The sequence below is a fragment of the Lissotriton vulgaris genome, chromosome 10 (assembly GCF_964263255.1).
Source record: "Lissotriton vulgaris chromosome 10, aLisVul1.2, whole genome shotgun sequence".
NCBI classification, from domain to species: Eukaryota; Metazoa; Chordata; class Amphibia; order Caudata; family Salamandridae; genus Lissotriton; species Lissotriton vulgaris.
In genome coordinates, this window is record NC_141698.1 from 656,238,873 (window position 1) to 656,264,109 (window position 25,237).

The following is a 25,237-nucleotide window of genomic DNA, read 5'->3' on the forward strand; positions in this document are numbered from 1 at the left end:
CTCACACCCTCACAAACCCTCACCCTCACAAACCCTCACCCTCACCCCCTCACTAAGCCTCACCCTCACACACCCTCACCCTCATACACCCTCACTCACCCTCACCCTTACACCCCCTCACACCCCTCACCCCCTCACCCTCACACCCCTCACCCTCACACCCCTCACCCTCACACCCCTCACCCTCACACCCCTCACCCTCACACCCCTCACCCTCACACCCCTCACCCTCACACCCCTCACCCTCACACCCCTCACCCTCACACCACTCACCCTCACACCACTCACACTCACACCACTCACCCTCACACCACTCACACTCACACCACTCACACCACTCACCCTCACACCACTCACCCTCACACCACTCACCCTCACACCACTCACCCTCACACCACTCAGTGCTACAACACATATTGTGTTACAATAGGTGTCACATTTGCGAAAGATAAAACTATTGGCATTGTAAATAACAAAGCTATTAATTTCTCTATTTTCAAAACAAGCACATAAATAAAAAATGTGTACTTTACAATACCAATAGCTCAAACTTTCCTAATGCGAGACTTATTGCATTGCTGTGCTTCTCTCCCCTGCTGCACTCTCCTGCTCTCTAGAGATGTGGCCTAACGACCGGAGCTGCCATCTAAGTCACGTAAATACAAAACATGTTGCATTCCAAATGCTATAGGTGTCACATTCGCGAAAGTTATAACTATTGGCATTGTAAATGACAAAGCTATCAATTTAGCTATTTTAAAAACCAACAAATAAATAAAATATTTGTCATTTACAAGACCAATATCTCCAACTTTTCTAATGCGAGACCTATTGCATTTCCAATGCTTGTTTACTATCTGTTTTCAGACTTGCACCCTCAGTGACTTGTCTGGATGTTCAGCAGCAGCACTCACGCCGGCCAATGTGATGCTGCTTTGCCAGTCAGGTGAGGTGCGAGGAGGAGCCAGCCAGCTGAGGGACATGGGATGCTGCCACAATTAAATGAGGAGAAAATGCTGTAAACAGATACACTGCACATGGTAAAGCCTGCGCCGTGTACCTGTTTACAGCATGCATGTGAGCTGATGTTACAGTCTCATGACTGTGACATCTTGTCACATGCCCTCATTCACATTGAGGATGCATATTGTAACCCGAACATTTCCCAAATCGTCACCGGGTAGGGTAGTACCAGTGATGCTTTCGGAACCCTCCCTACCCTACCCTACAAGACTTGGGAAAGAGTGCAGCCTGTAAAGTGATTAAAAGCAGCCCCGGGAACTAAAGGGCTGATAACATGCAGGCTGCTTGAAAATGTGATGCTCCTGCGCGGCACAAGTGACGGTCCTTTGAGAACTCAAAAATAGCAGGACAGGAATGGCACTAGGTCATCCCTTGCCTGCTTAGATACAATAAAAAATATGATTTGGCACATGCACACTACCGTATATGCCTCTACGGATAGTGCCATGGCTGCCTGACTCCCGTGTCAGAGACGATGTCAGAGGGACGAGAGGCAGCCAGGCAATAAAGGCAGCGAAGGTTTTCGATAAGCCTTTCTTCATTAAAAATGCTACGTGGATGGTAATTGTTCGAAGCAATTACCATCCACACAACATTGGAATCAATCTGGGTGGGCTCAGCACAAAAGCCCTCTAGCGGCGGCTGCTGCTGAATAGATTACTAAAGCATGTTTTGGTAGGGCACTGTTATTTACAGATAGTAAATTTCCCATTGAAATGGCTAAAAACGTTCCTCCTAACATGCAGTTTTATATAAACAATAATCTAAGAAAATTGGGTTTTAGCAACAAAAATTATGATTTGCACATCACCAAGTAAAGATTTCTGTTTCTTTCCATTCTATTAAACTTTTTCATTTTTTTCATCACAAAGAACTACAAAAACATGATGTTTCTTAACTACTGAAATATACTTTGAAATGTTTGTACAGTTCTTATTATTTATTTACATGTTGTGTGTTAGAAAAAAACTGACACCCTACATACTGCCTTTCATTTCACACTGTGTACAGCATGTCAAGACAGTTCACTTTACAAAATCCTGGAACTCTGCCATCAGAGAAAGAAAAGTAATTGTAAGGAAATGTAAACTGATTTCTAACCTCTATCTCTGAACACAGTGCACAAGTGACAACATAAAACAAAAATTAAAGGAATCTTTATTGCCCCTCCACTTTCTGATGGAGCATAACACATTTCTATGTCAGCTCAACAGAACGGGCAACTAAGTCCCAAATATATCTCACCTTGATAAAAATCTAACTCATCATAGCTAGAGCGTGAGCAGATTTCTCAAGGCCTGCGGCGGCTTCGAAAAATCATCAGGCGACATTAATAATCTACTTGACCCATAAACTGATCTCAAATTGTGTGATCTTAGGCAAATATTTTATTTTTAAGTCTTGCCTTTTACTTCATTCTCACATATGAGAGCACATTCAAATATGCGAGTTTAGCAGTCCCTAAAAATAGCTTTCCCTGATCAAAATTGACTTGCCTTAGCGAGTGGGGAGAGCTGATTTCTCATGGCCTGCTTTATCTGGAAAGCATAATTTACAAATAGTAACAACTAAAAATTAAACATTACAGGAAAAGAAAAATACATGTTTCATGGTACATCAAAACTGTAAATTAAATTCAATATTTTAAATCTTTATAAATCACATGGCTTATGTGCTTTTCCAGACGATCTGGGGGGCATAAGGAGCACCACAACCCATTAACAAGCATTTACAATGCAACGGTTTCGCCTTTGGAAAAGTTAGAGCTATTGGCAATGTAAATGACAATGCCATTTATTTATCGGTTTTCAAAACCAACACATAAATACAAATGTTGTCATTTACAATGGCAATAGCTCAAACTTTTCCAAAGGCGAAACCGTTGCATTGTAAATGCTTGTTTCAGGGATCCAATCCACTTTTTCATCCCACTAGTATAAGAAGGGTAAAAGAGGAGGAAAGAGGGAGGAGAGGGAAGGGGGAGGAGTAAAGGGGGTGTTAAAGAGGAAGGGAAGAGAGAAAGGGAAGGAAGGGAAAGGAGAAACAGAAAGGGGAAAGAAAGAATTTAGAAAGGAAGGAAGAGAAAGTCAAAGGTAAAGACCAAGAAAGGAGGCCACATTTCCACAGACTTTGGTTTTCACGAACATTCTGATAGTTGTGATGTGAATCAGCAAGTTTGGAAAAGAGAAATGTTTCTGCGTCAAGGGGATCACGGCTGCACACAAAATTCCACGTTCGTACCCAAAAATACAAGCACATTTGCCTTGGTTGGCCTCTTTCAATGCTTCTGGCTTTGGTATCTGAAAACCTCGTGTGTTTAAAGGGATGGTGTTATTACTATGTGAGGGTACTGGTCTGAATAACGCTGCGCAGGAAGTGGAACCTTCCCGGTTTGCAATATTTTACTCCTCCCTTGTAAGCGCTCATCACTCAGTACCCCCGCACATATGACTGCGCTTCAAAGGGGCGAGGAAGCCTGCAGGAAACGCGGAGGCCTCGTGGGCACCGAGGTCTGCCCAAGAGGGAATGTTTGACTAGCGCGGGCCGAGCCCAGTCATCTATCACCAGGCCCAATCTGTTCCTTTGCCAAATGCTTGTTTATATATCGACTGTAAATAATACCGATGCTGTCCAATCCATCCGGGATTGTACCACCGTTTGTGACTAACGCTTAACAGAATTGTGTCCAAAGTAAGGAATGCATTACATTATATACATTGAATTCAGGAGTTCCAAGTTATTATTCATTTAATCAAATTAATTATTTAAAAGGAATTCTGCCTCTTCTTTGTGGACAGCAATATGTGAGGTTGTTGTTCTAAGTGCTTTGGATCGCTACCCCAGATTTTTGATGCAGCGCCAGAGTAGGATTGGCTGAACAAGATATTTATATACATGGTATTTCCTTTAATTTCCAGTTAGAAATGGGATTATGTAATTCCTTGCAAGCAAAACTTGAACACACGTGTTTCTCTCTGAAATCTGTGTCCATAATAATGCGGGTTAAGGATTTTAATTCCCTACAGGCTATTCATCCTATTGAAGTCGATACAGAACAGCATTCAGATGAGTAGTAGGAACTCCTATTTGACACTTCATGCAACAACAAAACCGCAAAATGAACCACCAGTTAAAGGCGATTTGTGTATTGATCTTTTTTGTTAATATACTGGTATTCTGTGTGTTATTAGTGTTCGTGGAACACTGATCATAGTTTCCACTTTAATATTCGCGTGCATCAGCTTGCAGTAACATCTTAAATCTCCATGCAACTGCTCGAGGTGAGCGTGGCCCTGGTCCGGGCTCTTTCTGGGCCCTTCACCCAGGCCACACTTGATCTGCAGTTACACTTTCTGAAAAACAGCTGAGTCACTGAAAATATACGTTTTTGTTCATCTACTTCTCTCGGAAACTGAAATTGTGTTTCGCTGTGGTGTACAGTAGAGCATGTGACTTACTGCCCATGTTTTAAATCTCTCCCGTTCTTCGCAGTGTCCTTGTGTGACGTGAAAAAAATATATAACCTTTCCGCAGCGCTCGGACATTGTGGAAAGAAAAAGCGCCACTTACTCATGCTTCCGGCCACCTTTATTCAGTCAGGAAAAAATGATTTTTCAACTCAAAATTGAAAGGTGACCGTAAGTCTGTAAGGCAGTGTCCTTGCGAGGTCTATTATGGTTATTTGTTGAAAAACAAAGTGTTGTTTCTGTGGTCTGTCACGGATTGCTGTCTTTGGGTTACAATGACATGCATGGAAAGAACTTACGTCTTTCTGCGTCTACAGGATAACAGGCCCAGTGCCAGCAGCATTATGGACGCAATCTTCAACATATGACATCTGTGTGCATGTCCGCTCCACTGGTTTATTCTGTGTCAATTACTCGAAGTTAAAAAATGCCTGCAACTGCGACGAATGTTCGCCATTGGGTAACTGTGGGGACTCCTTTACAGACACAGCAGCGACAGACAGACGGAGATGGGTAGATTATAGCTAGGTTGACAGACAGACATAGATAGCTAGGTAGATGGATGGATGGGTGGATTGGTGGATGGGTGAATGGATGAAAGGATTAATGGATGGATGTATGGATAGATATAGATAGATGTATTTTACATGTGTATATGAACGTTGCTCGTGGTATTTACAGCTGTGGTGTGATAGTTCAGCAGATCAGTGCACCGATCCCTCTTGGCAGCAAAAGGATGCAGCTGATTGGGCGAGAGGTTTTGCCCGTGACAGCCGCTGGTCTGGTCGGCTGTCTGTCCATGGAGCGGGGCGGCGACAGACATATTAGGTGGGCGACACGAGCCCCGCAGGACATTATGGGAGACCATCACCCCGGCGGTGCAGCCTTTGATCCAGGTACCATTGTGTTAGTGCATCACTTAAAAGAATGCAGCCTCAAGGAAGGCCGTAAAATGCCAGATAACTTGTACAATTTCCCCATTATCCATTTACAAGAAAGGAGGCAATGAATGGTTAGAACTCTAAAGTACTTTGCGCAGCGATACAAGCGCCCAGATGTAATTACCCCGCCCGGAGCGCCTCGTAGATGAACTTGGCGCCAGATTCGGGACCCCGGCACTTGTTAACGCCTGAATTCAGGGATTAGTCGGATGTGACAATCACCTGAACACAACGAGATTAAGGGCACGCTCCTCGGGCTATTGTCCGAGGCATCATTTCCTGGGATCCGCCTTTTAAGGGCCAGGCACTGGCGAAAGTTACAATAGCCAGTGTGTGGAAGCAGCAAGTGCAGCGGCGGCTCGGGGAGTGATTCATAGTTTCGTGGAGTACTTCGAAAGTGTCGGAATGCAGACAGCCTCACATCTGCCCGGGAAGGGCCTGTTGTCCGTGGAGTGGATGGCACAGAGCAGCCACAGGGCAATCCACAAGCCTGACCAGGGGCCCTTCCCCTGGGAGTGCGGCACGTCCAGCAGTGCTGTGGGGGAGCGAGTCCCACAGGGAGCCCCACGCTCCTGGGGCAGGGACAACAGAGGGCACCTGGTCCATACAAGGCGCAACGTGACTGGACATGTTGCGGCCGAGGAGAATCCGAGCAGAAACCAGACCACGGGTGAGTGAGCAGGGCCGCTACCCCATATGTACTTCACTGATCCGGGTGTAACGCTTCTAATGCTGAAAAGCGACAAGAACATCGCAGTAAGTCATTTATGGTCAGAAATGTGTTGCCACATAAAAATAGATATGCACAATGAAAGTTAATAACAACAAAACTCTGAACCGCGATTTTTCCACAAGCAACGGAGTGAAAGGGAAGGGGGCGGGAACGGGCACACGGGGAGGGGGCGGAACGGACACATGGGGAGGGGGCAAAACGGACACACGGACAGCGGGAGGGGGGGGGTCGGGAACGGGATAAATATTTAAAAATGCTGCTTACCTGATCAGCGGCCTCAGTGCACAGCCCAGCCCTGCAAAAGGCACGGTGGAAATGGAGTAAACATGACGAGAACAAAAAAAAAAAATGCACACACCCACCGCCGCAATGACGTTCAGAAAGGGGTGGAGAGGGAAAAAAATCGCGGGAACGCCCCCGAATCTGGTCCGGCCTTGACAGACAGATCTGGCTCCCAATGGCTAGCCTCCATTTATGGAGCTAGCCAATGGGAGCCGGGGGACGTTCCTGAAGCAATATATGTAAACAATAGATTTCACCTGCGCGAACTGCTTGCGCAGATCGCCAGGTCGAAACCTAAAAAGGGGTATTTGAGGCAGGGAAAAGCAGCACACGAGGGAGAGAGCTAGAACACATGCATTCTCATGGAGACCTGAATGGAAATCAAAACAATAGCTTCCTAAATGTGAGCAGTAAAAGGATATGAGTCAGTCAATCAAAAACATTGTACTTAAACTATTCTACAGGGGATGGACAAACACAAGAAAAGGAAGGAAAGACACTGAATAAGAAGAAAACAAATAATAGTGACAATAAAACAACCAATGGTAAACTATGGGTCGCCTGTAAGCCTAATGTAAGTTCACAATAGTCTTTGACAATCAGATAGATTGCCCCTTCTAGTAGACGAACATAAAACTGATAACCTGTCCCCCTCCCCAATTTCATCCGATGACGCCTGGGATTCCATTAGCACGTTATGGTCTATGAAGTCAAACATTCTCATGATGTCCAAGAATATAGGCGCGTAGGCTTGGAGGGAAGTGTAAGGAAGTGTATGATCAATGCTTTCAATACAGGACAACCAACAGAACAGTGGAGATACTATCCCCAAGGTCTGTGTTCTGTTGACGCAGATGTTGAAAAAAGAAAAAAAAGGACTCTCTTTACTCTGGGCTTTACATGGGCCGGGTCCCTTTGGGTCTCAGGTCTGGTAGTGATTAAAACAGATGTTGAAGTGAGTCCCTAGCATGCCCTATATTTATATCCTTATCTTTAATGGCACAAGCACTTTTCGACTTCTGAACAAAGAAAGAGAACGTTTAGGTAATCCATGTCAGCAATTTAGTTCCTGTCTATATTTGACGTGTTTAATCTTGTATTCCCTTAGAGTGTTTGTCAATTACAGGATGTTGCGTTTGAACCAAGTTGCCTCCAGGAGTTTATATTGAGCCATGAGGGTGCTCCCTGGAGTTGTGCCTGAAGGCAGTGCGAGTTTCTCAGAGTGCCTGTCAGTAGATCAGAAAGTTGTTCAGAATACTTGGTTATCCAATCATTGGTCTCTCTGCAGAGCACACACAGTAATGGTCAAGTAATAAAGCTGCAATTGATTTTCTGTGCAGGATTCCGTGCAATAAGAAGGTACACAGTTGGCAAAATATAGACAAGGTGAAAGTAAAGGAAATTGCAGAACGCAGGTAAGTAAGTGGGTGCGTTGTGTCTTTGGGTATGGTGAAATTAAGGAGATCGAGGAAGTGCATTCAGAAGAGAAAGAATGGAGGGTGAAGGAGAGGAAAGAGATGAGGTGTAAGATATGCAGATTGAGATCTGGAGCGAAAAAGGGCGCACTTATCTTACAAAGATTCAACATAACAGGAATAATTGAGAAACTCTGAAGCCCGCTACCCTTTCCACAGTAATATTTAATACACAGTCTCATAATTTCAGAAATGAAAACAGTTAAAATATGAATTACAACTAAGTCATTGTTGTTACTCAATTATCTTAAACAGCGAACAACCATAGTCAAAGCCAGTAGTCCTGGGTGATTTTAGGTGTATGCCAATTGTGTTCTATTTCTGGGTGCAATAATAAAAATCTCAGAGAGGGACCAAAATACCGGTCGGGTGGAACACTATGGAAATCACAGAAATCTTGTTTACATGTTTGAGCCACTTCCTTTATTAAAATAGGCCACATCCTTATTAAAGATCCCCACTTTTTTCTTCCCATTTTAAACCCTGCCTTTACTTAGAGTATACAAAATTCTCCTAAAAGGAATCTATATTGCCTCTTCACAATCTAGGTAGAAATCTATTGCAATTGTATAGCGCTTTCTATCCCTGATATGGCGTTGAAGTGTTTCAGGACGCCAAAGTTAGTTGTTAATCCACGGTTATTGGTGATTGTTCAATCAATCAACCAGGGATTTGTGAAGCGAGCTACTCGCCCGTGAGGGTCTCAAAGCACCGGGGGAGGGAGGGGGGCCGTGCAGCTCCATCTTAGCAAAAGAGACAGGTCTTGAGGCTCTTCCTGAAAGCTTGCATAGTGGGGGGACGTCTGATGCAGAGCAGAAGTTTGTTCCAGGTCTTTGCCGCGATGTAGGAGTAGGCTCATCTACTCATTCTGGATCTGCGGATGCGAGGGCTTTCGGCAAAGGCTAGGTCAGGGGAGCGGAGGCTTCTCTTGGCTGCGAAGAAGGAGACTCTTTTGTTGAGATATTGGTGACCGGTGTTGTGGAGGGATTTGTAGGCGTGAGTAGTTTGAAGGTCCCTCTTCTCGATGGAGAGCCAGTGGAGGTCTTGTACGTGCTGGGTGATGTGATCTTGTTGTGGGATGCGGGGGACGAGTCTGGCAGCGGTGTTCTGGATGGTCTGAAGTTTTTGGAGCAGAGATTTGTTGATTCCGGATTAGAGGGAGTTTCGGTAGTCCAAATCTGCTGGTTATGAGTGAGTGGGTGACTGTCTTTGTGGATTCGGGAGGGATCGATTTGAAGGTCTTGTGGAGGATGCGGAGAGTGTTGAAGCAGTGGAGGAGACGGCGTTGATCTGTCGGGTCATAAGGAGAGGGAGGAGTCTAGTATGATGCTGAGGTCACGGGGGTGGCCTGTGGGTGTAAGGGGTTCCCGAGGGCTGTGGGCCAACAGGTGTTGTCCCATGCAGTGAGGGTAGATCCGAGGACGAGGAATTCTTTCTTCTCCAAGTTGAGCTTTGGGCAACTGCTGCTCAATCAGGATGCAACGACTTTCATTTCTTCCCGGACACGGAGGCTGGTGGCGTCAGGTTCCTTAGTGAGGGAGAGGATGAGCTGGGTGTCGACGGAGTAGGATACTTTGATGAGTCCGTGCTGTCGATGGCAGTGAGGGGGGCCATGTACAGGTTGAAGAGAGTGGGGCTGAACAATGATCCTTGGGGTACTCCTCAGCTGATCTCTGTGGGTTTGGGCCGGGAGTCTGATTCTTTGTGTTCGGCCGAAGAGGAATGAACGGATCCAGTCATGGGTGATTCCCTGTATGCCAGCGTCGTGGAGTCTGGCGGTGAGTGCACAGTGGGAGACTATGTCGAAGGCTTCAGAGAGGTCTAGTAGGATGAGAGATGCCGTGTGGCCCTGGTCGAGGAGAGTGCAGTTATCTGTGGTGGCTAGGAGGGCAATCTAGGTGCTATGGTTGCTATGGAATCCGGATTGGGAGGTGTCAAGGATGGAGTTGGCGTCAATGAAATTCGTAGGCTGGATGTTGACGATCTTCTCAGTCACTTGGGCTGCGAAAGGGAGGAGCAAAATGGGTCTGTAGTTTTAGAGGTCCGTTGGGTCTGCAGAGGGCATCTTGAGGAGGGGCTTGACTTCTGCGTGTTTCCAGTCATCTGGGAAAGTGCCGTTTTCAAGTGTGGAGTTGATGGTGCATCGTAGTTCGGGTGCTTTGGTGGCGGCGCCTCTGAGGAAGATGTGCGGCAGGCAGGTGTCCATGGGGGCTCCTGAGTGTATGCTCTTCTTGCTTGTGGTAGTGTCTTCTGTAGTGACCGGGGTCCAGGCGGAGATAGGCTGGCACTGCTGGAGGTAGGTCTGATGTTGGTGTCTTGTTTCTGTTCGTTGAAGTTGCCGTAAAGGGACTTGATCTTGAGATGGAAGTAGGAACCGAGTTTGTTGCATTAGTCCTGGGAGGGAGTGACATTGGAGGCTTCACTGGGGGGGTTGTTGAATTCCTCTATGATGCTGAAGAGCTGCTTCGAGTTGCTGGAGTTGGAGAGGATCTTGTCCTGGATTAAATTTCTTTTAGTGGATCTGATGCGTTGGTGATATTCTGTCATGGTGTTCTTGTAGCTGGTCCGTGTTTCTTGGGTTCTGCTGTTTCTCCATACTTTCACAAGACATCTGCAGGTGCGTCTGGATTTGCGGAGATCGGTGGTGAAGCAGGTGGATTTCGTGGGGTGCTGTCGGAGATCCCAAGGGGGCGAGCTAGTCTGCGCAGTCCTCCTCCCGGGTGGTTTAGGCGGTCCTGCCTCTGGATCTTTTAGCCGTCGGGGATGCTGGTAGCGATGTCAGGGGCGGAGGTGGCATTGGTGTAGGTTTCTGTGAGGAAGGAGACGTCTGGCGACAGGGTATCAAGGAGGGCCCAGATTTCTACTGCATGTTTGTGCAGGGAGCGTACGTTGAGGAGGATGCAGCTCAGGGGTTTGGGTGAAATGGTTCCCAGTGGGTGGGAGGTAGCCGTGGGGGTCCGGAGATGGGTGAAGGTGCGGAGGAAGTGTCAGAAGGAGAACTGGCCGTGGGTGGTGTTCGGCGTCGACAGCTGGCAGTTGTTGTTTCCACCGGGGTTGAGTGCGTGGAGGGTTGCTGAGTCGTATCGGTGGGTGGTTGGAGGACTAGGGTTCCTGGGGCTGGTAGCGGAGGGCGCAGACGGGCTTAACTTGGCCGCACCTTTGGCACACCGGCACAGCGGTCGCCATTAAGTAGGGGACAGGGGAGGGAGCGCAGCTGGGAGGCAGGAACCGGCAGGAGTGGCCGCAGGGGCAACAGCAGCAGGAAAACGGCAAACAGGAGAGAGAAAAAGGGCACAATACGAGACGAATAGACACAAAAAGCCCAAATAGACAAAAAGGCAAAAACACAAATAGACAAAGAGGCACAGAAAGGCAGAAGTGCACAAACAGGGCAGGAAAGCAGGGGGCAAACTGACAAAGCAGACAGACAAAAGCCAGGCAGACAGAAAAGGCTGGCAGAGCAGACCAATAGAAGAGCAATGCTCTCCCACTGGACCACCAGGGGTGAGGCGCAGGCAGGAGCCTGCGGGTGGAGGAGGTCCTCGAACACCTACCTGTGACTAGGGAGGTGCTGAGGGCAACGGCGCAACGACCAAGCTGTGCGAGGAGAGAGCAGAGTTTCCTGACCAGGAGGTCAGAGGTCTTGCTCAACCTGTCGCGCAGCGGCCACCATTAAGTAGGGGTCAGGGGAGGGAATGGCATGTATGGGAGCTCATGCAGATTTGATGTGATTAAAAGATGAGTTACAGGAGATTTGGTATTGTTAGGTTGCAAGGGTATGACTATGAGAGGAAGGAGGAGATGATGTGATCTTGTAAATGAGTTATGTTCAGTCTACGTTAGTACAATAAGAGAAATTAATGCAAAGATGCATGTGACACGGTAGGTTATGTTGAGAGAGAGGAGGCATGCTGAGCATAGAAAGGAAAGAGGGCAATTTGAAAGAACAAGCATTGGCATAGCCAACAGGTCTAGCCTTTGGGACATTATAAGTGTTTGGTGCAACAACATCAACTGTTGCATGGCTAAGGATATTGTGCTGGATAACCAATCACTTATAAGGTCCCAAAGGGTAGTAAGAAGATCAGAGCAAGTGTGAAGGGAAAGTAGAAAGCGAGGGAAGTGAAACAGGAAAGGAATCACAGAAAGGCGAGTGGGAAATGAATGGAAAGGAGGTGGGGCTCTATAGAGTGTATAAAAAAAAGAACAATATGAGGAGGGAAGTACAACTTCATGGTAATTTGCAAAAACTTTGAAAAATGCACTAACGTGCATTTTTCAAAGTTTCATGTTGCTCACACACATGCCCTAAGGGCATGTGTGTGCGCAACATATGTGCACATATCAATTTCAGGGGTGCAATAGCACCCTTAAAATCGCAATCTCAATTTGCGAATCGCTAATTGCGATTCGCAAATTGAGATTGTCTTCCCATTCATTCCTATGGGCCTCTAGGCCCATAGGAATGAATGGGGAGGTATTCCTTAATAGCGACTTGCAATTTGCGAGTCGCAAATAAGGAATTCTAAGAAATCGCTATTTTTTAAGTGATTTCTTGATGCATTCCATTTTGCAATTCCTTAATACCGAATCGGTATTTTTCGCTATTAAGGAATCGCAAATTGGGTTGTTGATGCATCTGGGGGCAAGTGAGAAGAAGAGAAGAGAGAAGTCAGAAGACAGACTCGAGAGTTGTCCGTGAAAAAGCGTTTTTTGAGGACAAACATTAATGTGTTAAGAAGAATCGGTAAGTACAGTCCATATGGTGAGCGCCGGCATGGCAGCAGCCATAAATAACATGTCATAAGCATAGAGGAACACGGGAGAAAAAAAACGGAAAGAAAAAGGAAAAAGAAAAAAAAAATGGGGACAAGAGGGGAAGGCATTCGAAATAAAACACCATAATGCAGGGTTTGGAATATAACACAGCATTGCATGGATAATATGTTGCATCACAAAGATCAACAACATTACATAAGGAAAATATAAATTTTACATTGTAAAAGCATATTACATATGCGATCCAGCGATACAATATCAAGGTTCCGGGTAGAGACACGTAGATCAGGGGAAATACACAGTGGTAGGTTAGTATGCATAGGTCATGGTGCGCAAGACATGAGGGCCGGTTCCTTAGTATTAACAAGTTTAACTGGCGTTTATCCGGCCTGAGGCGCTAGGGATACATTATGTTCCTGTGAAGTCACTATAGATTAGGCCTCTGTGGGTGCTCACAAAATACTGTGAGGTGAAAAGACCTATCCGGAATAGATAGGAAGAGTAACTGTGTCCACGTCATGAGGACTAGTGCGGGAGACATGAAGTTATAGAGTCAGTGCATGAGGGGAAGGGAGCAATGACTGCGCTGCTTTCCTTGATAGCCATATACCGTTTTACAGATAGCAACTGGGGTAGGTCCTTTCCCAGTCGGCCGGAATGTGGCTGAACTAGAGAGTGGAGGGGAAAAAAAGAGAAAGATGAAGCAGTCAGGTCAGCTTCATGGGGAAGCACTTGAGGTTACAGAGCGATCCCGGACTCTGTACTGATGGAGCAAGGTTTCGCACGTAAAGAGACTTGCTTGGATTCAATCCTCTCGAAATAACATAAACCGTATTAATCAACATGTTTTGTTTACTAATAATTGCACCACACAACATTTCTAGTATCTAGGGGAGGCTTCTTAATGTGCTTCTACTAACAGTAACTCGAGTTCACTTAACTGTCCACTGCAACGTGGGAATTTCACTGCGGCTGCGTCTGTCACACTCACGTGACATGACATGACATCTCTGCTTTGGAGGGAAATCTTTGCTTCTGCGCACTAGAACTAAAGATGGCTGCTCTATGTTTCACATGCTAATGCTTGCACTGCTGCTCTAACTAAACTGTTTGTTCTGCTAAATTCTTAACGCTAAAGTTAAAATAAAGTAATGGGAATAGAGTAGAGATAAGTGGTATACAGTGCATTCATTTATTCATCTTTGCCTTTGCTATTAGCTAGTGTTCGAGCCAATCAAGTACACTGTTGCTCCATCTTGGGTCCCAAGACTTTGCATGTGCCAAAATCCCGAGAGTCCACAAGCCGTGGCATTGAAACTCTGCCAACGACAGTCTTACCAGTGAAGCCCATGGGAAACTCACCCTTCGACCTCTCAAAAGGGAGTTAACTGTACAAAATTGAAACATCCATTGCCGGGTGGAACAAAAGTGCATGGGAAAATAAAATTATGGAAGGGAATGTTGATTTAAGTATTTGAATTAAATGACCTCATAACTGGTATGGTGTGATGACCTCGCCTCGCCTTTTGGCCAATAAAATTGAGGGAACACACAATTTGCAACATTGGGGTGGTACACTGCCCTGGAAAATGGTATACCTAAGGTAGGCTTAGCTTATTAGATTGTCCGACTTGTCCGAATAGCTGACCTATCACTGACCCAACGCACTCAATAGGCGATCGAGAGTAGAGGTGCTGGCGGAGCACTCTGTCAGAAGAATCGATAACCCAATCGGGGTTAGGGAGGAGACCGATAATCCAATCGGGATCTGACTGTTAGCCGCAGAGAGTGGTGTGACGCTGGCGTTGCACTTGTAGCTGAGGGTACCTGTTCTGACCTGCATCCATCCCGATTTGGCTTTCACCTGTCCTGATCTGAACCTGTTCTATCCTGTTGGCACCTGAACTTTCGGGAGTCCTGTCCTTTATCCCAGCCCGTGGCCAGGGTTGGTTTTCACACCATTCTAGGTAAATATAATCTGTGTGGGTACGTCATCGTACTGTTTCTCTTTTCTACCCTTCCTATGTTCAGATGCTTAAAGACAGTCTCATAAAATCTCTGCCTATTTTTGCTTTGCTCATTATCTTCCTAATTGAAAGAGCTCTAATTAGCAAGGGTTACCTGTTCAAAGTGTGTATGTTTATGGGCCTAGGCGAGTATGGTAAAACGAGCTGGTGAACCAGCGCACTATCAGTACAGAACAAATCTCTATGTGGGTCAGGATCAGTCCCCCTGAGTGGGTGGCACAAGTTGACACTTACTTGTCGTGCGGCGTGACAGAATTAAAGAAGTCTGTAGTGATCTGTTGGCATGGGCAACGGACCATGGGGGGCAGTGCGCTTTATAGAGCATGTGCGCATATTGTAATACCTCTCGTTCCGGGTCAAAGGGAAAAATACAGAAACTAAGCGCCATCTTGGAATGGAGTTGGTTGACGAAACCCAAACTAAAAAGAATTGGAGGTGGTGTTTAAGAGAAATCAGAAAATGTGCATTCTAAAGGAGGGAGTACTTAAGAGCAGCAAAGGGCACAACAAAAGGTAACAACGGTGGCATCACAATTTCGTGTCATTTGGTAATTGTTAATGAATATGATTTATGATCAGAAAATGATCCGAAGTTTGTTATTTTAAAAAAGCGCCAGTACGAATGTCCTGGTAGTGCAGAAAGGATCAGGTGATAGCAGGTTTGGGAGCGTGTGCAAAAGCAAAGTCTCTTACCGAGATTGCCAAATGTGCAGCTGACATATTGACGTATGGAAGAACAAGCAGTTGAGAAGGGATAGCAAAAAGTTTTTAATAAAACACGTTCAGAAGAGAAAGCGACAAAGACAAGCAGTTGAGAAGAGTTAGCAAGGGCAACCAGGCAAACGCAAACAACTGTTTTCGGGCACTCGTGATTGTGCTGGCATCCACCTTGCGGGAGCAAGCAGCGGTGCATGCGCCATCTGTATTCAATGAGCTTGCGCGCCGCTGCTCGCTCCCGCAAGGTGGATGCCAGCACAAGCGTTTGAAAAGAAGTGACCAATTTCTAAAGGTCATCTCCTAGAGCAACACATGCGCGCTGCCTAGGCGAGACCTAAAAAGAGCAGAGGCTAAAATTAAAAGTTTTAATTGAAAGGGCAGTTTTTCGTGATGGAGTTTAGGGATGTAGAGAATGTTTTTGATATTGCATATAGTTTCAGGATGCAATAATGTAGAAAACTCATTATCGCGTATACATTATTTCATGGTGCTACATTTGCTATTTCTGGCGCACTTGAATCATGAAACCATCTGTCCGCAGCTAGGCTATTGGTAGACCACCTCTCCACCAGGACAATTGACCACCTCAAAGGTTGAAAGTGAATAATAATAGCTGGAGGCATAATTCGCGAAAACACAAGAGTTTTAAACCAAGCAATAACTCAGACGAAGCAGTAAGTTCAAGATCACAGCAATGTATGCAGGAACATTAACTCTTTGAAAAAGAGAACGCAAATATAACCACCTAGTGCATAACCCCCACATATGAGGAAATTAGAAAGAGGAATTTCTAATTTTTTACAGACATTTTGGGGACTAATGAACTGATCTGCTGTCAAAATTTGTAATCGTATTGCCAACCTGTAGGGCACACGGACATCCTCGACTCCAACACGATTTCCAGCCCGGCTTTCTTTATTATGATGTATTTTTATTTTTGTTGCCCTCAATTCCCTCCCCCTTCTCACGCATTTGAACCCGCAATCTGCCTTTATAAATGGTCCTGCCCCCATCTCCTGCTAACCCCAAGCTGCAACCACCATGTAACTGTTAGTCACACTCGCAAATGGTACTGGTGTAAATGACCAACTACCATTGCTGACCCGGGCCGTTGCCAATAAATAGTTGACCACAAATGCAACTGGGCAATTGCTGAGGACCGAGGCGGTTGCCGCTAGTTTGCAGCATATCCACTAGCTACTGTCATTCTCTAAATTGCCTCGGAACTCTCGCATGCTGCCCACAAACGCACCTCCTCTTACTGCACTGTCCCCATGCTACTGTGAAGTACTCACTATGTATTCCCGCACTTGACTGTGGAAGTTCTGCTCCCTGATGTTGACTTCGTCCTCGTCCATTCTTCATATTACTGACGCCCAGCTGTTTTCCACCATCACCTGCTTCAACCGCCCAACCGGGTGGGCGGGGCTTGTCAGGGGTCGCAACAATGAAAAAAAATAATAATAACAAACGAGACACTCTTGTCACTTCTCCAGCACAGAGAGGTCCTCGCTAAACCCCGCCTCGATTTAAGTAAAAGAGAGGACGGACACAAATGGAAATGGTAGCTTCACGTACATTGCCGCCATCTTGGAACGAAACAGTTTTCATTATTTACCAACAATAACTCAATGCCAAGTACATTTTCGTTTCAGTCAAATATTATCAGGACCAGACAAGAACCTAAGTAATATTCATTAAGTAATGTTAGAAATATTGCTTTTGTCTGATATTCTAGAACCGTTGCTGTCATATTTATTGGATAATTAACAATACATTCTTAACTTAAAAAACAGATTTTGGTAGTCATTCAACCTCTGCGTTTTGCGTTTAAGGACTAAAATGTCCACCGCATTTAGAATAGAAATAGTGTTTCAAAAGATGATTTGTCAATAATAGTCCTCTTTCAACGTTTATGACTCCCTCGCCCCGCCTCCTGGCTATTGCCCAAAACATCCTTATTTGGACTGCTTCACTTTTTTCGGTGAATTTCTTAAGGTAGTTGGCGTAGTCATAGGTTGTCGAGGAATATATGTTCCCGCTTGTTTAGCACAAATACCGTCAATGCATTATTTAATAAAAGGCGCATTTGATACTTAGGAAATTAACTATATTAATGCTGAAATACTTTGCACCGAGACTTTTTTATAGACGTGCCTGTTCTAGTTTTCAAATAGGATTTTGCTGCATAATGAAAAGACAAAGTTACCACAGGTATTAAAGAAAGCATTTTTATTTTCAATGTCAATATCCGTAACTGTTGACTGTAAATTACAACTCTGACCCACAATGATTACCAATCTATGCCGGTGGTTCTATAGCAGGGGCGACTCCTAAGCCGGAGGAACGTCGCCCCGTTGCTTTGCTGCAGTGTAAATAAAGGAAAAGTAAAATGATAACTGGATGTTATCATTTTGCTTTTTTTCTGCTACAAGCTTGGCAGGTGGGGCTTGTTTTGTCCTGCTAGACTTGTTCTAGTGTCTGTCTCAGCAGGCACTGGTCTTTCCAGCCACTCCCATGAGGGCTGGACACACATGCACATGCCACCCATTCATAACAGGTGTCGCAAGTGACCTGGGCCTGTTAATGAAAGGAAAACTAGAAAGTTGACTGGTGGTGGGGTAATGATTGCGCAATATGATGCTCCTAGATGTATTAGCACAATTAATTCAATTCACTCATGTATAAGAGTGCTCACAAGGGCATTGAACAACAACCACCCAACGTTGTTAGATGAGGGCAGACACAGTCTACACACATGTGACATATAAAACAAAATCAATGCCAGAGCAATGCTCCTATATTAACGCCAAAAATAAATCCACACAGTGGTCTTCTCCAATGTTCTTCTTGATACTTTATTGTGTCAGAGCTTGTCAGATGAGTATTTCAATTCTAATTATTTTTTTCATCCAACACGTGTTTCGTCTTACATGGGCATTCACCCAAGACTTCCTCGGGGGTATAATAAACAGATACAAAGGCATCATTATACTTCAATGAAGCGGAGTGTACAATGGTCACAATCACTATCACCCAAGATAGTGAGTTCAAGAAAGAGAAAAAGGCCACCTTAAGGTGAAACGCACCAGTAATATCATTATCGATCCAAACATGCAATGTTAGCATATGGTGATAAGAGGAATAAAATAATAATAGAAATGTACCCAAAAATAAAAAAACACAACCAAACTGCAAAATTATTCAGACAGTAGAGAAGGAAGGAAGAGGGAAACCAGACAGTGTATTAGAGCACAAATAAATCTGTGAAAAACTCTATTGAGTCACACTCAATTTACTCACTGTGGTCAAGTATCTCCAAAAGGAATGGAATTGTGATGTCTGTATACTCTTAGGTGAGTTTGTCACTTCTGATGTAGAACTTGATTATTTGTGTAAATGTCCATTATGCCTCATTTTGGTTCCGCCCTCAACCACACATAGCTCATGTAGAGGTGGGGGATTGTGTTACTGATCTCTCCCCACTTACAGCCCTGCTATGTTCGCCCAGATGGTCCGCTGAGATCAGTACAGTACAGGTTTGAGACAAATTTAAAACCATGACATGTATTGGAAATTTATATTCACCAGAATTCCTGCTAAGACACATCCATGCTTCATCCAGCTAGGAGGAAGCTACATCCCAATGCCATATACCCAAGAAGGACTGGAAAGTACATTTCGAGCAATTGTACAACTATCCTCTGGAAGAAACTGCTAGCCAGGCACCTGCCAATAATGGAAATACAATTGTCCCTGTCTGTAAAAAAAGGGGATAAATGTAGCCCACATTGCTATAGACCTATTTCACTAATTGATTCCATGGTGAAAATATTAGGAAGGATACTACTGAAGAGACTTTCATCATGGGTGGAGGAAAATAACATCATGTCCATCTCCCAGTATGGATTCTGCAGTGGTCGCTCAACAATAACCCAATGCCTTAACCTTTTCTTAATTTTAAGCAAATACACAGTGGCTCACAGGGGTACCATCCACCTCGCCTTCATGGACCTGTCCTCAGCTTTTGACTGTGTGAACAGGCGGAAAACATGGCAGTCCATGAGGGCGAAGGGGATGGACAGTGGTATTGTTGACTTCCTAGTAGACCTTCACAGCAATACTAGAGCTAATGTTAGATTCTCCCATGATCTGAGCGTGACAAATAATTTTAATATCAGAAAAGGAGTCCGACAAGGTTGTATATTGGCTCCTTTTCTTTTTAACTTTTATATTAATGACCTGGATAGCGTTTTACAGGAGGTGGCTGCTGACTGCCCTAGAGTCGGTCGCCGGGGTATTCCAGTCCTATTATATGCAGATGATGCAGTACTCATATCGAGGACTGAAAGGGGCCTCCAAGCTCCTTTAAATGCTTTTAAGTCTTTCATGACAGATAGGGATTTAATGATTAATAATTCTAAATCATTTGTGATGCAAGTAGGTCAAGAACCCAGTAGGAATTTTTTATTTAAAGTAGATGAAGCAGTAATCCCCACATCAAAGACGTTTTCCTGTCTCGGGGTCCTTTTTGACAGTAAGTTAAATTGGGGCCCGCTGCTTTATAAAAAGAAAAGAGAGCTGGTCAGGGTGAACGCATCTATTTTCAATTTTGCATCCAAACTGGGGAAAAAAACAACTGGTGCAATGCTGCAATTATATAATGCTAAATCAGTGGCCACGGCTGTATATGGCAGTGATATATGGGGGTATGTCGCAGGAGAGCAGCTCCAGATTTTGGAGAAGTTCTTTATGAAGCGTCTCCTGTGTGTCCCCTTGGGCACGTCTAATCTAGCAGTCCATGAAGAATTTGGAACACAATATGTAAGCGACATCTTCTCATTACGTCCACTGACCTGTTGGATAAAACTTTGGCTGAATCCTGATATTCCATTGGCGCACTTAATTGTGAAAGACTGTCTGTCTCAGGATAATGTATTAGCTATCCCATGGATGAAATATTTAAAGTCTAGCTTTTCCAGATTGGGTCGTTCTGAATTGTTTGAAAACCCTAGTAGCATTGTTAAAGGGGACCTGGAGGCAATGAAACTGTCCTATCTCGTGGATAGGGAGACCCAGAGGGAAGCCATTGAGATCCAGAAGCCGAGTGTCAGAAAATACGTTATGCTAAAAACATCTGCATCTATTGAGCCTTATTTAACAGGCTCTCTGACCTCTTATGAAAAATTCTTATTGACTAGATTTAGGCTGAATCTCTTTCATATTTTGCTTATTTGGCCTAAATCTGCTATTTTTAGTAAAGTTGCACTCCCTGCGGCTGTGACGGAAAGTCTCTGCAGGATATGCTGCATTTTATATTTTTATGCAGCTTTTATGAATACCTCCGCAAACGCTATCTGGTGACACTTTTAAGAAAACTTAATTTTACTCAGATCAGACCAGCCTTGATGTATTTACAACTTTTGTACAATGACAGTATTCTCCATGTCCTTGAATTTCTAAAATCAACTGTTAAATACAGAAAATGCATGGATTTGTAATGGTCTTTACTTAATGAAATTTTCTATGAAATTGTAGGCACAATTTGACTTAATTATATATTTTTGGTTTTTATGAAATGATGGATTTATACTCTGCACCTTGTATCCTGTTATGACATGTATTTTAAGAACTTTGAATTTTCTATATTATTGTAGCTGTACTTTTGTGGTTTTTGAATTAAAACTGAAATAAAGTTTTATATATATATATATATATATATATATATATATATATATATATATATATATATATATATATATATATATATATATATATATATATATATATATATATATATATATATATATATATATATATATATATATATATATATATATATATATATATTGAAGCTCCGCAATTCTGCAACTGGCGACCGGCAACAAGTTAGCAACAGATCGGCACTCACAGCAGAGATTTAAACCAAGTTAGGTTTATTTAGCGCAAAATTAATCCAAATCAGACGCGTTTCAGCACTTGCCTTCGTCAGTGTCAGCTGGCGACGGCAAGGCGGAAGCTAAATAAGGCATAATTCATTGAAACAAAAAACGGATCATAATGCAAATCAAAGCGCCATCTTGGAATGATGAAATAACGCTATTTACAGTGCAAAAAATTAAACTTACTCGAGCAATGCGTACATAGCTGTGCAATTAATCATCTTCAATCATGTCTATTAATGAAAATATGTGTTTCAAAACATTGAGCCCTGGATGGGCGATTGTTAATTACAAATTATACCTGAGATCATAAATCAGCATAAGAGTCATTGCTCGACTGAACATTTCCACGTTGGTATACAGTTCAAGTAACCTAATCCCCATATTCTCCAAAAACATGGCAACGATTGAGGCCTGGATGGCCGTAATTAAACACAAATTAAATACCAGAATTTACATTGCCATACCAAATTAGACCCTAAGTCAAAGAAAGGGGAGGAGGGGGGGGTTACATCTGTAAACCAAATGATATCAACAGCATTTCAGTATAACTTGAGTTTACTACAGACAGTGACACAGTTCAGGGATCGGGGATCGTGTTTATAGGTGTGATAATAGCTCTTCCCCTGCATTAAGTCCTCCTGGTGACTTGGTTTGGAGGTCGATAATGTATCGTGACTCCAAACGTCTAAGCCGCCGTTTCAGATCTTCACCCCTAATGTCTTGAGGGATGCAGTCTAAGCTAAAGAAGCTAAGTTGAGTCCTATCGCTGTTATGGTGACTCGCAAAATTCCGGGCCATCGGATAGCTTTCATCTTTATTAGCAATGGCCCGTTGATGCTCTAAGATCCTAAGCTTAACTGCTTTCGTGGTGCTTCCTACGTACATCCGTCCGCAGGGGCACTTCAGGCAGTATACCACAAATGTGGTTGAACAAGTGATGAACTTAGATTCCCTATGTGGCACCTGATAACTTAATACCCTCTGGCTGTTGCTGCAGGCCTTGCATTTCCCGCATGGGTACGAGCCATGCATTGCCTGCAGTTCTCCTTTGGACTTGCCCTTCGGTAGGTGGCTAGTGACCAGTCTGTCTTTTAGTGATCTTAATCTTCTGAAAGTTATCATGGGATGTTGCTGTAGGTCCTTCCCAATTACATTGTCAGATTGGAGGATCCCCCAATTTTTGACCATGATTGCTCTCACTTTATTTGCTGCCACTGAATAGTTAGTGATAAGTCTTATGATGCCACTCCCACCTTTGGGAGTATTGATCTTTTTGTCCTGTAAGAGGGTATGTCTTTCAACTTGCTCTGCCTTCTTCTTAGCTTGTTGGAGGGTAGATGCAGAATAGCCACGAGATATAAAGCGTCTCACGCTTTTTTGTGCGGCCTCTGCATAGTCTTTCTCCAGAGAACTGTTGCGCTTAATCCTCAACAGTTCCCCGTAGGGGATACTCTTAACCAGGGAGGTCGGATGGCTACTGCGTCCGTGGAGGACAGAGTTACCCGCCGTCTTTTTTCTATAGAGGGCGGTCTGGATTGTGCCTGAATCAACGAAAACCCTGAGATCTAGATAGCTGACCTCTCTCTTACTCATCGAACAGGTAAATTGCAGGTTAAGGTCATTCTGGTTAAGAATCGTAATGTACTCTTGTGCTGAGAGCTCAGACCCCCTCCAAATAAGGAAGAGGTCATCGATATACCTTCTCCAGCATATCACATTGTCCACCCAAGGGGTTTTATCATCTGCCCAGGCCACCTGCTTCTCCCACCAGCCTACGAAAAGGTTCGCGTAGCTGGGGGCGAAGCAGGTGCCCATCGCTGTCCCCCTTACTTGCCTGTATCGTTGATTCTGGAAGATGAAAATGTTGTTATTTAAACAAAAAGATATAAAGTCCAAAATCATTTTACTATGCTCCAGGTATCGGGCGGGTCGTAGATTCAAAAAAGTCTTAACTGCTGCAATTCCGTCATGGTGTCTGATGCTCGTATAGAGGCTTGAGATGTCCATCCTGATCATCAGTAAATCATCCTCCCATTCCACGCCTTGTATTTGCCTCAAAAAATCTTTGGAGTCCTTGGTGTAAGAACTTAGCTGCAAAACCCATGGTGCCAGAAATGAATCGATGAATTTCGACATTTTTTCAGTTAATCCACCGATGGATGACACGATAGGTCTCCCTGGTGGTTGCGTGGCGTGCTTGTGGATCTTTGGGAGGTGATAAAAACTCGGTAGTCTCGGTTGTTTATTCTGTAGGAATAAGTATTCCTCCCTGCTTAGTATTCCTTTTCCATACCATTGTTCGACAAGGGAGTGGTAATCCCGAATACTCTCCTGATACTCTCGTTCCGTTGTAGGCACGTAGTTGTTGCGATCTTGTAATTGACAGAGGGCTTCCTTACAATACTGCTCACGACTCTGGATAACAACGTTCCCGCCCTTGTCGGAGGGCTTTATCACTATAGAGTCGTCCTGTTGCAAGCTAGTGATTGCTTTCCGTTGTTTAACGGTCGCCAGTAGGTAGTTATAGTTAGGATTTTTTTCAATGTTAATTCTCTAAATTCTATTTGGAATAACTTTGGCGCCGGTTGACGAATCTGCCTGAAAATGTCCTCAAAATGGCCTCTTCGAGCTCCAGTCCTTCCCTGAAAGTTTGGGGGGGATTCGTCAAGCGGGGGCTGAGATAAAAGGGGGGTCCCAAAACGCGTTTTCCCCATGTTAATTTCCATAGGGCGGTCGACCTCACTTTTAGCCCGAACGGCTGAATGGATTTACACCAAACTTGGCAAATTTGTAGGGACTGGTAGCCCGATATGTCAAGTCAAGTCAAGTCAAAGAATTTATATAGCGCACTACATACCCAGAGGGTCTCAAGGCGCTTAAGAAGGGCTGGGGAGTTACTTGTCAAATATCCACGTTTTAAGTTGCTTTCTGAATGCTAGGTGGTTCTGGGTAAGGCGAAGGTAAGTGGGAAGAGAGTTCCAGGTTTTAGCTGCCAGGTAGGAGAAGGATCTACCTCCCATGGTGTTCTTGTTGATGCGAGGAACAGTGGCAAGGGCTTGGGTGGAAGAACGAATTGGCGGGAGGGGGTGTAGAAGGACAGTCGTGAGTTGAGGCATTCTGGTCCGATTTCGTAGAGTGCTTTGTGTGCGTGGGTTAGGAGCCGGAAAGTGATCCTCTTATTGACGGGAAGCCAGTGGAGGTTTTTCAGGTGGCCAGAGATATGTTCTTTGCGCGGGGTGTCTAATATGAGCCTGGCAGAGGCGTTTTGGATTCGGTGGAGTTTTTTCTGGAGTTTAGCGGTAGTCCCGGCGTATAGGGTGTTTCCGTAGTCCAGGCGGCTCGTGACCAGTGCGTGGGTGACCGTTTTTCTAGTTTCGGTGGGGATCCAACGAAATGTTTTTTTGAGCATGCGAACAATGTTGAAGCAGGATGAGGAGACGGCGTTGACTTGTCTGTTCATTGAAAGTGAGGAATCCAGGATGACGCCTAGGTTCCGTGCGTGGTCTGTTGGGATGGGTGCTTTTCCAAGGGCTTCTGGCCACCAAGAGTCGTCCCAAGCGGAGGGGGAGGAACCTAAGATGAGGACTTCTGTTTTATCAGAGTTCAGTTTCAGACGGTTGTGTTTCATCCATTCGGCTACTTCTTTCATTCCTTCATGTAGGTTGGTTTTGGCGGTGCTAGGGTCATTGGTGAGTGATAGGATCAGTTGAGTGTCATCCGCGTAGGAGATGATGTTTAGGTTGTGTTGGCGGGCGATGGCCGCGAGGGGGCTCATGTATACGTTGAAAAGGGTGGGGCTGAGTGAAGATCCTTGTGGTACGCCGCAGATGACTTCAGTGGCCTCTGACT

General features: G+C 44.6%; 1 protein-coding gene across 1 annotated transcript in view; it reads right to left on the reverse strand.

Annotated features, from left to right (window-relative positions):
* LMBR1 (limb development membrane protein 1) overlaps window positions 1-16,984 on the reverse strand; it is an 802,485-nt gene extending 785,501 nt beyond the window's left edge. The window contains exon 1 of the mRNA XM_086941490.1: window positions 16,739-16,984. Within this exon, the coding sequence (XP_086797616.1) occupies window positions 16,739-16,801 (63 nt within the window). The 5' untranslated portion in view covers window positions 16,802-16,984. The remainder of the gene's footprint in view (window positions 1-16,738) is intronic.
* Between the last annotated feature and the right edge of the window lie 8,253 nt (window positions 16,985-25,237).